This window comes from Sus scrofa, chromosome 16 (assembly GCF_054392235.1).
Source record: "Sus scrofa isolate SSC_HxYL_T2T_F1_AM1 chromosome 16, Sscrofa_HxYL_maternal_Yorkshire_Landrace_v2.0, whole genome shotgun sequence".
Lineage (NCBI taxonomy): Eukaryota > Metazoa > Chordata > Mammalia > Artiodactyla > Suidae > Sus > Sus scrofa.
Window position 1 is genome coordinate 88624145 of NC_139398.1, and position 13547 is coordinate 88637691.

General features: G+C 51.8%; 1 protein-coding gene and 1 long non-coding RNA gene across 7 annotated transcripts in view; one reads left to right on the forward strand and one right to left on the reverse strand.

Moving 5' to 3' along the window:
* The window catches only part of ADAMTS16 (ADAM metallopeptidase with thrombospondin type 1 motif 16), a 162724-nt gene extending 157125 nt beyond the window's left edge, over positions 1–5599 (reverse strand). For 3 of the 5 annotated variants that reach the window (XR_014830765.1, XM_085001654.1, XM_085001651.1), the window contains exons 1-2: positions 5335–5599; positions 5143–5248 (exon numbers count right to left, since the gene is read on the reverse strand). Coding sequence is in view for 2 of the 5 variants with exons in the window: in XM_085001651.1 (XP_084857777.1) it covers positions 5143–5248; positions 5335–5460 (232 nt within the window). In the remaining 3 variants the exon portion in view is untranslated. The remainder of the gene's footprint in view (positions 1–5142; positions 5249–5334) is intronic. The other 2 variants (XR_014830766.1, XM_085001652.1) reach the window with 1 other exon arrangement.
* Positions 4916–13136, forward strand: LOC146395710 (uncharacterized). Of its 2 annotated transcripts, XR_014830768.1 has the most exons (4): positions 4916–5272; positions 7764–7917; positions 8281–9858; positions 10720–13136. It is a non-coding gene; the product is annotated as an uncharacterized LOC146395710 (long non-coding RNA). The 2 variants fall into 2 exon arrangements; XR_014830767.1 differs by lacking the exon at positions 4916–5272 and having other exon boundaries at positions 5812–7917; positions 8281–10608; positions 12076–13136.
* The last annotated feature ends 411 nt before the right edge of the window (positions 13137–13547 follow it).

Sequence of the window (13547 nt, forward strand, 5' to 3'; positions counted from 1 at the left end):
CTAACCACTGAGCCATGACGGGAACTCCCCTTTCAAATATTTAAGCATAACTTGCCTGTGCCCCCCTCTGCATGCTAGCGATGGACAGGCAGGCCTTTGAGAGGGCCTGCTTCCTAACCTGCATTTGGTCTCAACGCCCAAAAATAACGGGCAAGCAAGATGTCAGGCTTTCTCCAAGCTTCTCTGAGATGCCTCTGAAGTGGACATCAGGCCCAAGCTCCAGAGGGCCAGCCCCACGCGGAGGTGGACAGTCCAGAAAGACTCCAAATGCAACTTCCTCTCACATATGTAACATGCCCTGATGCGGATATGCTCAACCTCATTCTGATTGGCTACGGAAACACATAGATCCTTCTTTTATTACCAGGACACACTCTGGGGAGACCTGGTTTGTCTTATGCTTAATAACCGGGCCTTCAGCGTGGGTTGGCCATGCTTCTTGGAGGCATAAGAGAAAATAAAACAGTGCCCTGCAGAAGTGGCTTTTGGTCTTAAGTGAACAGGACTCGGGGAATTACTTGCTCTGGAAAAAGAAATTTTTCTTCACAGCCAGAATTCTTTTGGCAGAGGTACCTGCCCATGTGTTCCTGGGCCGTCCTGGCAGGTAGCTGAAGATTCACACTGGAACAGAGTGGGGGACAGCCAGTGCATGCCACAAAAGGCACATGTTTGGGTTTGGGAGAAGCGGAGAAGGCCAGGGATGGCCCAGCACTGCCCAGAGTCCCTCGTGCTGAGGCCCATGGCAAGGCGAGGGGCGGAGGCCCAGCAGCCACCCCTCCCCAGGGCTTGGTGACAGCCTGCTGCAGCCCAGACTGCCTGCTTCCTCAGGTCAAGCGCTTTGACCTTGACCCTCTAGGGCCCACTCCTGGGCCCACTGGCTTGCCGCCTCCCCCTCCCCCCCCCCGCCCCCTGCCAATGCAGGTAACTGGGGATCTGGGGCCCATGCAGATTAGACAGGCAGTAGGTTCTGGCCACCAACCTTTGAAATATAGGTCAAAGCAGGGCACTGGTGTCCGCTTGGGCAACATACATTGGGATTGTTTCATATTTTACTTAGGGAAATGAGGAACTAAAACAAATCTGGTTAAATTGTATGCAACGATGAAAAAAATAGGGGGGGAGTAAAATAGGAATTCATGTGCCTGGTGGAAGTAGGTGATTCCAGTCTGGCCCCAGCCATTCCTGAAAAAGGGGAAAAGCGCTTGCTTATTCAGTTTGCATTTTCACAATCCACCTTCGTCTCATCCCCGGGTTTCCGGATGTGCAGGGAAGGTATGACAGGGTCGTGCTAACACCTCCGCCCTCCCCTGCAGGCTCTCAGGGAGTGTCTCCACCGCACACAAGCCACTTCCCTTCCCAGCAGAGGCTGGGGGATGAAGACACTGCCTGTGGACTGCTCCAAACGCTGGCTAATGAGCAAATTTATTGCACAGAAAAAGATGAGCTACCATTTAAAAAAAATCAAATTGTTCCCAGATGACATAAAGGCATATTCTTCTGATCTTTACTTTGGAAGACATACAATCTTTATCCGTCATTAGGTGGGGACATAGACTATCTCTTTTTCAGAATAACAATGGTTAAGCCTCTTGTATAGAAACACACAGCACCTTGCTGGTGATACACAGTTAACGACCCGCTGCGGGGAGCGGGAAGGAATAGCCAGTTTAGAGCATTCCCCAGTTTCCCGTATCAACTCTCCTGCGTGGCTGATGTCGATCAGCACGGAGACATCACTGAACTCAGAGCACGGAGGACTGCAGGAGAGCAAACTCTATAAAGCATTTCCACGGTAGAGATGCAATAATAAGGCATATAACCTCACGAGGGTTGATGACAGCAAAACTGAAAGACTTGGGGAGCGCTGAGTTGCCAGTGTTTTAATCCTGTTTTTAATATGATTTATTTCACTGTGAGCTTGCATATTTTGATCCTCAACAAACCAGATCGTACAATTCCTGACAAGGTACCCATCCTTTCGGGGGGGCTGCCCCAGAACACCACTGCAAAGCCACCCGCTGTCATTAACCACAGCCCCTTCCTGAGAAGGAGAGTGAACGTGGGTGAAACTGTGGTCCGGTGGTTCCCAACGGGGGTGCCACCCCTCCCCCGCCCCCAGGGGACACCTGGGAGGTCTGGGGGCCTTTTGACTGTCAGAAAGGGGGAGGGGGGAGCTGTCCTTTTGGAATCCAGTAGGTGGATCCAACGGTGTGGTGCGGTGGTGACACACTCTACCAGGAACGGGACAGACTCCCACGACCAAAGGTCGGCAGTGCCAAGGTGGAGAGATGCTGATCTCATCAAAGAGGAGCTTCATGTCAAATACGCACCCCGGTCATGTACACAGGGATGCGGAAAAGGCTGTAGCTGAAGAATTCAACGAGTGAACAGGGTAAGCCCGGTTTCTCCGTGTGCATTGACCACTCTTCTCAGAGAAGGCAATAGCTCATCACACTAAACTGACAATTCAGAACTGACTCTGGAGCCTATGTCTTGAGATTAGAATCGCCCAAAATATTGCCATGTGATTTCAAGAAAAAAAAAAAAAGTCAGTGAGATTCCTGATCCTTGAGAATTCCTTAAGTTAAGACTGTGGTCCTGCGTAGGGTTTTAAGCAGAAGAAATTCACACGTGGCGCTCCAGGCAGCGCCCTGGTCGACGTGACTTCGAGGAGTGTATCTGACTGCGCATCACGTCTAGGAAGAGCCCGGTTTGAAACTGTGTGCGTGAGGCTTGGACCACCTGGGAGCGGGCAAGGGCCGGCTGGTTCCAGCTGCAGGGCATGGGCTTGGCGCACCACGGCCCCGCTCTGCGGTCAATGGCATCACATCCGCAGCTTGAAATCCGCCACAGTGGGAGTATTCAGCCCATGGGAACCAGCAAACGTTACAGGTCAGAGCCCCAAGAACCTGGTAAACATTTATACCAACTTGACGGGTCTCATGTTATGCGAATGTGCCAATATACATCAATATGAACTTCAAATGTGCGTGCGCGCACGTGCACACACACGTCTCGCATGTCCAACACAACAAAGTTCTAAAGAACTTCTGACCTTTGACCTGGAAGCTTAACTTCCTCTAGATTAAAAAGTTAGCAAGCTCCTGCTAGGGCTTTGCTCTCAATAAGACCCAATTATCATGACACAGGTAAATCGGTAGGAAAAGCATTCAAGTCTCCTGTTAAGGAACAGCAGTGCTGACTCAGCCACCATGAAATAAGTGTCCCGAGTGTCTGAAGATATAACTGATCTTAACTAAGTTATCTCCTGTTGCCTCACAGAACACCGGGAGTTCTCCTTCATATTGCACCAGTCCTCCAGACACCAGCAATACCGGAAATACAGGGTGAAATATATATGTGTGTGTTAAACAAACCTTATGGCCAAAAGAGTTGTTGCAAAGCCAAAACTTTGGATTTTGAAGTCATGCAGCCGTAAATAACCCCAGCATCAGGCACAATCTATTTCCGCTCAATATCCTGGGTCAAAGAGGTAACGTTCTGAGCAGAAACGGTCTTTTTTTCTCTGGTCGTGTGAACGCTCTCTGCTGAAACCCACCCACCCTTTCACCTGGGCCTTTTGGAAGAGCTCAAACACCTGCATGCTGGGGGATGAGGCTGTGGTGTGTCCACAGGCTAGAGGGTCACTGACGAAGGCTGGCACGTCCCCCTTGAGGTTCTGACCAAGGGAGCTGAGGGGTGGGAACGCTGGGCGTGTGACACCTGCTGAGATGCCAGGTGATTAGAGCCACATGCCTGCCAGGCTGGAGTTCAGCCTGCAGGACTCTCTTTCCGGGGAAACGGGCTCGCTCCGGCACAAAGTCTTGGCTTCTCCTCCTGAAAATGGTTCTGCCTCTAAGGCTCTACCTCACAGAAAACCCCATACACCTTTTTTTTTAAGTGGGGAAGACTACTAACTAGGATATAAATAATTACATACTAGAGTGAATCCTAAAAGAAACATTAAAGAAGACAAGGGCAAGCCCAGAAATTGAGCTTTAAATAAAGAACCTTCTCTTGCAAATAAGTGGCAAATGATTTTAAACGGTCTATCATTTTTATCTAGCGCCCTCTGGTGGTGCTGGAGAAGATCCCATATTCTGGCTTTCATAGGATTTATCACTTCATAGAGTATTCAGACAGCACTCGGGAGAGAATCTCAATAATTAATGCATATATTAAATTATTGTCTTTATGGAAATTCATCAAGATGAAAAAGCCATATTCAGGAATCTGCATTATTAACTCAAATTTTCTAGGTTTTCTGAAAATATGTTGGCGTAATCAAACCTGGGTCTTCCTCTTCAAGTCACTAAGGACATCTGAGATGGCAATTTGTGGTTGCAATTGATGCAAACTACTCGCATTCAGCAGCTGCCAATGGACTGGGCTCAGATAAAAACCAGCTAGCAACCGACATCCCACACCTGCTTTCAGGTTTTCCCTAAAGCAGTTCAGAACAGAGAAGTGCATCCCTGAGACAGAAACGATAAATGCCGCTGGTGAACAGTGAAAGTAAAAAAAGTACACTGCAGAAAATCAGACTTGTTGTTATGTCAAATCGTGGCAAAGGACCTGGACACTGCTTACGACATGAGCAAATGACCCATTCCCTGCACTACTAGGTTTCAGTTACACCCAACTCTTAAAGAGCGTCCTTTTTGACACTAAGATGGCAAGTACTGTGCAAAATGACTGTCCCTCGTCTCATCTCGCGCTTTGATGGTGAAGGCTGTAAAGAGAGAGACTTCACTGTAAAAGGTCAGAGGGGGGCGGTCCGGGGAGGGGACGAGGGGATGAAGAAAGTGGTAATAAGCTCTTGGTCACTGCTTTCACGGGTACTTTACTGTAACCCCTAGATTATTCCTTCCTCTTCTGTGGTTAAAATTAAATACATTGTCTTGCTTTCTCCCCTAACGTTGATGGTAATAACGCTGCTAAGCCGTTTTTGTTTTACAGGGAAACAAGATAAACACTGGTGAAAGTGGACTCGCAGGTGCTCGCTCTTTCGGTTGTAAAGAAGCACAGCAGCATCTCACCAGAGTCCCTATTATTATGAACAGTCGCAGCACCTTGTAAACTAGAGTGAGGGGATTTACGAGCGGCTACACGGCAAGGATTCGACCCCCCTCGCGGACTTACCGCCCTTTTCCACCCAGCCCGGCCACTCTGCGGGACCAGGAGAACGCTGGACGCTCGGGCTCCCGGGCGAGGCTGCTGCGGGTCCCACGGCGCACGCAGGTGCCTGCTGAAAAACAGCGGCGACACCTCGGTGAGACGGGGGCTGCGCGAGGGGAGCCTCGGGGGACCCTGTCCCTCTAGTCGGGGACTCACCTGCACACCCACCAGCAGCAGCACCCAGAGCGCCGTGCAGCCGGGGGCGCGCATGGCTGGGCTGCCCCGCTCGCCCCGCGCCCGCCGCCAGCGCTGTGCCCCCGCGGGGAGAACGCACGGTTTCATCTAGGGGCGCTCCGAGGGGCCCGGGGCCGTGGGCTGCTCCCCAGGCCCGCGGTGTGCAAGTGGGCAGCGAGGACCAACCCGACCGGCGCGCAAGACCGTGCCCCGCGGTGACTGCGCCGCCCGCGCCGGGGTTATTACTGCGGCTCCGCGCCGCGCGGGGGGCGGAGTGGCGGCGGGGGCGGCGGCGGCGAACCCGCCCGCACCGTGGGAGAGCGGGGGAGGGGAGGGCGACGGCGGGAGGGGGGGGAGGGAGGGGGCAGGAGGGAAGCAGGAGAAAGGGCGGCGGGGTGGGGCGCGAGGGGCGGAGGGCGGGAGGAAGGGCGCTCGCCGACCCGCCGTCGGGCCCGTGCGGGGCGTTCCGCGGGCACGTGGGTGGCGAGGTGGCCGGGGCCGGTACGCGGATCGGGCTGCCCTCCCCGGGCCCTCCGCACTTGCGGTCCGCGGCGGGATGGCTGGCCCCTCGCGGCGCGGCGCCCTGCTCTTCGCGGTCCTCACCCCGAGGCCCCGAGCTCCGCACCCGAAGACGGGGCGCGTGCAGTCCGCGGACGGGCGGCGGGCCGGCGCCTGAGCCCCGAGCAGGTTGCGCTCCAGCCCCGGTGGTGAGGTTGGCTGCGAATCAGGGGTGCCCGGACCTTCTTGGGGGTGTGCGAATGTGCTTTGCTCTCGGGTTCCTGAAGGGATGGGAGACGGGGGAGTCCAGGGAGCTCCGTCCCCCGTTCGGTTCCTTCGGCTCCGGGACGTAGCGGTGCACCCGGTCCGAGCTCTCGGCTCCCGTTGACTGATTTGCCGTGAGTGCTGTCAGGGCTGCTGGGTGCCTGGGTGCTGCCCATAGAGCGAGAGGCATTGGGGGCCCGAGTTGGTACTGGCCCAAGCCTGGGACTCTGCCCCTGTGCCAGTCACACAAGGAGGCCAAGGGAGCCGCAGACGCGCGGCCACTGTTCTGGCTACAAGCCCAGCCGGTGTTCTACACCTGTCGGTGGCACGTGTGTGTGAACGCGCGTGGTGTGTGCGCCTGAACGTGAGCGCGCGGGTCAGGCCCTGGGTGCGTGCGAAGGTGCATCTGTGCCACCTTGGGTGTGTCCCGGGTGCATGTGTATGCACAGGTGCGTGACTGCGCGCGTGCGCCAGTGCGCGTTCTCAGGCAAGTGTCGCGCTTGTAACCACTATGCCTCACCAGCTGCTCCTGGCCTCCTTGACCTCTGAGACCTTTGACCTCCTGCAGGTCCCGGAAGTCGGAAATCTGGGCTCCTGCTTCGTGGTTCCTCGCATTCGGTGTAGCCCAGGCTTTGCCTGCTCTGCACATTTTGGAGAGGCGGATGGAGAGGGAATTGGGGCAGTGGCTTCCAGCCGCCTTTGCCCTTTGGCCCTGAGCCTGTAGGTGCCTCTGGCTTCTGGCAGTCCTGCAGAGCCAGGCATCCTGGGCAGGGCCACCAGGACTCTCCGCGCTGGGGCTGGCTCCTGCTCCATCTCTCGCTCTTTCTCTCTCTGTCCCTCTCTCTCATATGCATTTATTTGAAAGCATTTCAAAAGCGGGAGAATTTTTACATAAAGCTTTGCATTGGGGGATGGCCTTAGAAGCCACCCCCACCCCCACCCCCAAACACAGTAGCTTCTGCCTCAATGTGCAGGGCAGCAAGCTTGCTCAGGGGGAGGCTGGAGGCTGGCAAAGACTCTGCAGGAGACAGAGGGTCCTTTAGTCGACGGTACAGGCGTTGCATGCTTGGTAAACTAAGATCTTTAGTTATCGCGACTTGTGTCGAAGGTAGCATGCCCAGGAATCAGATTTTCCAAGTCTAACTGCCATCACACGAGGACACAGGGGCTCTCTTTTTATAAGTTTAACCTATGGAATGAACGAAGAATGGCTGATAAAAAGGATTTACTTTCAGGAATTTTTTTTTCCTTTTCCGTGTAACCAAAGTGAATCTTTCCGTGGTGAAGAAAGAAGCAATGTCTTTTACAGAGATGAGTGTTTTTCAGGTTTTTTGGCCGTTGGCTGAATTTGGTGCTCACCCCAGATAACTCAGGCGGAGGGCAGCCTGGGGGCCGGGGGGAGATAAGGAAACAGGTGGACCAGGTATAAAAAGACAATAGAACATGGGGGGCCCATTTGTAATTTAAAATAAGATGTATGTATTTGGTCTTCCTCCTTGCAGCACAGAGCTCCCCAAGAGGAATCTTCCAAGTGCCCAGAGCACTCAAGGTGTCTTTTGTTATGTTAATGAGGCGACTTTGCTCCCTAGGGGAGCCCAGTTGCCAGGGAACCCAACCACGTGATTAGAGTGTTTGAACTTTCATTCCAGCCGCTTGACCTCCTGGGAGGGAAGAGGGGCTGGAGGTTTGAATCAGCTGCAGTGGTCCGTGATTTCATCAGTGACGCCTGCGCAAGGGAGCCTCCGCAAACCCTGGAAAGGACCAAACTCAGACTCAGAGACTCAGAGACAGGCTGGCGCACAGGTGGAGCTTCGCAGCAGTGGGTGGTGCTGTTAGAGAGGGGACGGAAACAGGGCACCTTCCCCCATACCTGGCCCTCAGCATCTCTTTCACCTGACTGTTCCTGAGTTATATTATCCTTTTATAATAAACGGGTAATCCGGTCAGTAAAATGTTTCTCCGGGTTCCGTGAACTGCTCTAGCACATGGATGGAATCCGGGCTAGAGGATGCCTAGAATTCATGAACCTTTCTTTTGGCTCCTAAAGGAGGTCACCCCCCCCCCCCCCCACACACACACACACTCTCTGTACCTCTGAGTCCTGCCCGGCTTTTTGTACTCTGCCTCGGTCCTGTCTTTCTTTGATGGCTGTCTGTTCCCAAACAGGAGGCAGCCCGGCTGAGAAGATCACCTGTGCCCGCCTCTCAAGCTGCCATTGTCACCTGTGGTCCTCTGCTTACACTCACTGCTGGTTCTCCTGGCTGGAGTCAGACTGCCCCTCTAAAGGGCTTTTAGCAAGCACACCTCTGCTTTACTGCTGTGCTGCGATGGCCTCTCCCCAGTCCTCAGAATCATTCCAAAACATGAAGCATTTTTATTCTCCATGTCTTGCTGCTGCCAGTTTTGGCCATCTCTGCCTCTGGACGTGACCTCTCCTGTGCCATGTGGACTGCCAGCCTCTTCTCCTTCCCGTCCTCCTGCAGCTGCTCAGTGGGTGGTTCTGAGTGGAGCTTCTGGATGAGAAGGGCCATGGTGCCCTTTGAAGGCGTTTGCGCGGGGGGGACACAGGATCAGCGTGAGGGGGTGGGTGGTGGATGCCAGCCCTCTGGAGAGAGAACATCCAATATGGGCTTAGTTCTCAGAAAACAGGAGCGAGGCGATGGTGGCCTTGACAAGTGGCCTTGACAGTGGGGTTGTGGGAAAATGGATGGATGTCCAGCTCATTTAAGACATAAGGTCGTAGATGGTGGGAGGTAGGCAAGGCACACAAATGAAAACAACCCGAGAGCAATCGAGGGGTTTTAAGCAAGCGCTTCAGTGACTAGGCTAGACAGTAGTGCATATGGTGCAGTGTTGGACTCTATGGGCTGGTAACACTTCCCAGTGAAAGTTCGCTGCCCTTCTGTTGTCCTAGGGTAAGTGCATTATCTCAGAATGAGGCTACTTTCTGAATTGAATGACTTTACCTTCACGAGATGCCCATTATATTGACCTGATTGTTTTCATTCACCGCTATCATGAGCCTATAAACCATTACAAAATGAAATCACGGTGAGCCGAACGTTTCAGCAGGGGAGTATCCATAGTGTTTGGACTTGACAGAGGCTGTGAATTCAGGGAGGATCTGGGAGGCAAGAATGCAGTCCTCGCAGAAAAAATCTCCACCGAAGCCTTTCGGGGGCAGCTCTGCTGCTCAGTGCTGCCCTAGGTCGTGCTTCCAGAAGGCACCTCCCTGACTGGCATCCAGGAATCCTCCCTCCAGTCTTTCCTCATGCGGAGACAGTTAGAACTGTGTCCTTGCTTGGTCTTGTTTGCTGGGTGGCACTGCCCTGCATGATGCACCCATTCTGCGTCCACACCTTGACCGAACGCCTCCCACCTTGGCCCCAGGCTCAGCTCTTCCTGTGCACATTCTGCGGACCTGTGAGCAATAACCCCCACATCTGCAACAGCCACCCCTAAAGCCTAGGTAGGAAGGAGCCTGAAGCTTGGTACCTCTTGTTCTTGCCAGAGCAGTAAAATGCCAGTTGGCACTGGTGGAAGAAACGGAATAGCCTCACCAAACACCTTCCTTGCCCGAAAGACGCCCAAACCCACCAAACATTAAAATACAAACCCTGAAGCCCACCTATGCCCTCTCCAAGTGTACACATTGCTCTCACGAATGATATCTATTTTTTAATTTTTTTAATTAAAAAATTTTTGCCTTTTAGGGCTGCACCCGTGGCATATGGAAGTTCCCAGGCCAGGGGTTGAATCAGAGCTGCAGCTACCAGCCTACACCACAGTCACAGCCACGCAGGATCCGAGCCACATCTGTGACCTACCGCACAGCCTACGCCAATGCCAGATCCTTAACCCGCTGTGCAAGGCCAGGGATCAAACCCACATCTGAATCCTCGTGGATCCTAGTCTGGTTCATTACCGCTGAGCCACAACGGGAACTCCGATATCTATTTTTTAATTGTCAATAATCCCAGACATCGTTTTCTGCCCCCCTAATTGTGGGCCTTCCAGCCCACCCTGCTTTTGAACAGGCAGCACCTAACGGGGCCGTGGGGACAACGAAAGGGCCCTAAGAGTCCTGTGGTTCCCAAGAGGGAGGAGGAAGGGACGCACGATGGAGATGACTGGCCCTTTTCTTCCCCCAGGTCCCCAGTCATAGGTCAGGCCTCCTCCCGGAGCAGCACTGAGTGCAGAGGGAGCTCAGAGCCAGGAGTGGCTCTGCAGGCAGCGCCCATCAAGGGGGAAGGAGGAGCAGCCCGCCCCGCACAGGTGGGGGAATGGGGACCACAGCTGAGAAAGACTCTCGTTTTAAGGAATCTGTTTATGGCCTGTGTCCCGGTGACACGGTGACTGGGAGGTTACTGGCGGAAGATTTGAGGACAAACAATAGCAATTTGAGTCCTGAGGAAACACGGAAGCGAAAGTTAACACCCAGAATGTGTTTTCAGACCCTAGGAGGTGATGAGCCTTTTTTTTCCTTCTCAGACTGTGAAAGATACAATTTTTAATACAAAAAAGAGTTTTATATTTTACTTATTTATTTATTTTTGTCTTTTTGCCTTTTCTAGGGCCACACCTGCAGCATGTGGAGGTTCCCAGGCTAGGGGTCAAATCAGAGCTGTAGCTGTGGGTCTATACCACAGCCTCAGCAACGCAGGATCCGAGCCCCGTCTGTGACCTACACCACTGCTCACGGCAATGCTGGATCCTTAACCCACTGAGCAAGGCCAGGGATCGAACTGGCAACCTCATGATTCCTCATCGGATTCATTAACCACTGAGCCACGACAGGATCTCTGAGTTTTTTATTTTAATAAAGTAAGTTACTAATAGAACAATGCAATGAAGTGAAATGAAGAAGACAGACAGGAGCCAGTTCCTTTATGCATTTATTTATTTTTTCTGCCACCCTTGTGGCCTATGGAAGGTCCAGGGCCAGGGATCAAATCCAGACCTCAGCTGTGACCTTTGCCACTGAAGAGACCACGCTGGATCCTTAACCCTTTGTGCCACCACAGGAACTCCCAATCAGTCCTTTTGCAAATTCATTGATTCAGGTGAGAGTGAATGGATCTGTCGCATTGCTTTGAAAGCTCTCAGATGCCACTTGCCAGCTCTGCCTTGTCCTTGTCGCAGAGCAGCCGTCTGCCAGCCTTGACCAGTCAGGAGAGCAGCACCGCAGGGTAGAGACCAAGCAGGCCATGCATCCAGGAAGGGGTCTCCAGCTCCGCCTGCCGACCCCTGCTTGTCACCTCTGTGCCGGGCCTGGGAGCAAGGCACCTGCATCAAACATCTCGTCACCCCATCACCCGGCTTGATGGTTCCCCTTTTATAAAAATCCGTCTTTTTTTTTTTTTTTTTTTTTTTGCCTTTTTTCCATTTCTAGGGCTACTCCCACGGCATATGGAGCTTCCCAGGATAGTGGTCTAATCGGAGCTGTAGCCGCTGGCCTACACCACATTCACAGCAACGCCAGATCCTTAACCCACTGAGCGAGGCCAGGGATCGAACCCACAACCTCATGGTTCCTAGTCGGATGTGTTAACCACTGAGCCATGACGGGAACTCCAAAAACCCATCTTGTTCTTTTCCAGTGAGGTCCTTATTTTCACCCAATTCCCTTTTTTATTTTATCTTTTTATTTTATTTTATGCCGAGACCAGCTCAGCAGGATGGGGCTGAAGAACGGGTGCTGTGGAACTTAAGGAAAAAAGCTAACATAAAACAAGACACAGAGACAGTAAAGGTGGGAACCGGGGGACGCAATGTCTCTGGAACCAAGAGCCCTGCCTCAGGAAACCACACCGATTTTGTACTACTCTTTTGAGGAGATGACGTGAGGAGGGGCTATGGGTGGATGATCAAGCAAGAAGACTGGAAAAACATGTCTCGCGACAATTTTATTTTATTTTTTGCTATTTTAGGGCTGCACCCACAGCATATGGAGGTTCCCAGGCTACAGGTCGAATTGGAGCTGCATCTGTGACCTGTACTCCAGCTCACAGCAACGCTGGATCCTTAATTCACTGATCAAGGCCAGGGATCGAACCTGCATCCTCATGGATCCTAGTCAGTTTCATTAACTGCTGAGCCACGAAGGGAACTCCCCAATTCCCTTTATCTTTCGATATTAATCATGCTGTGGACCCTTCAGTGAATTCCTGATGGGGGCCCCACCAGAGCTGTTTGCACTCCCTCCTCCCACACTGGGCTCGCCCTCTGTCCTCACAGGTCAGTTGAGATGCTCCCTCTGGCTCTTCCCAGCTGATCTGCTCTCTCAGTGTCTTAGCAACCAGAGCGACAGCAGAGGTGTGCGTAGCTGGGAGGGCTCCATGCAGCAATCTAAACACACAGCACACAACCCTACACCCCTCCTGGTCCCGCTGAATCCACAAGGACTGGAGGCCAGCGTGGAGGTGGTGTCTCTGAGGAAGACAATGGAAGAATTTAAGCTGCTGTCAGCCTCTCGCTGGGGAGGGGCGCCAGGGGCAAACAGTGCACTTTGACAAGGTATTTCTGTCCCATCCTTGTGACAAAGTTGGCTTGGAATGGAACGGCCAAGCCATAGTGTATTTTTTCTTTCAAACATGACACGTAGTGTTTGCTTTTGCAGAGGAGAGCTCTTGAGGCAGATTCAGTTTTATTTGCTTGGTGGCCTGTTGTACTTTCCAGCCTGGGTCCTCTTAGAATCTCACATGTCTTTGTCCTTGTTTTGTTTTGTTTTTTTCCAGGATGTAGGTGGCTGGCTGTGCATTTTGTCATTAATTTTGCCTGGGACATCACACTTATATAGATTTTTCCAGCTTTGGAAAGATCTAGATAATTCTTTATTTCTTAACTGGAGATAGGATATTATATAAGTATTGTTTAGAGTTAAAACAGATACATAGAGAGTTTAGGTCACTGCTGACATTGCAACGTGACAAAGACCAGTACTGAAAATTAATGCGTATGAGCATGTGTCTGTGACTAAATGAGATGAATAAAAATTCTATTCTGCTGATGAGGATATAAAATATACCGCTTTCTTTGTGACTTTGAATATCAGAATTAAACTAAAGTCATTTTGAAAAGCTGAGGGTAAATGCTGGAATAGGCTACTGCAGGGCTGCTGGGGTATTGAATGCGGTGGAATTAAAAAGCCATTAGTTCAGAAAAAAAAAAAATACCAAGAATACAGGAGAAGAGAAAAGTACAGAGATTCTGAGTATATAGAAAAAAACCCCAGAGAACAGTGACAGGAAAATGAAAATCAGAAGGCATACGTGTGACAACAGAAGATGGAAAACATTATATCAATACCATACACACAAGATGGGATTTGCTTATTATAAAAGAAAGTCTTAGATTTTGTTATGGAAGTAAAAATCATACACCTTTAAAAGTATGAAAGGAAAACTGAAATACAGACTAAAGTATTAAACTAA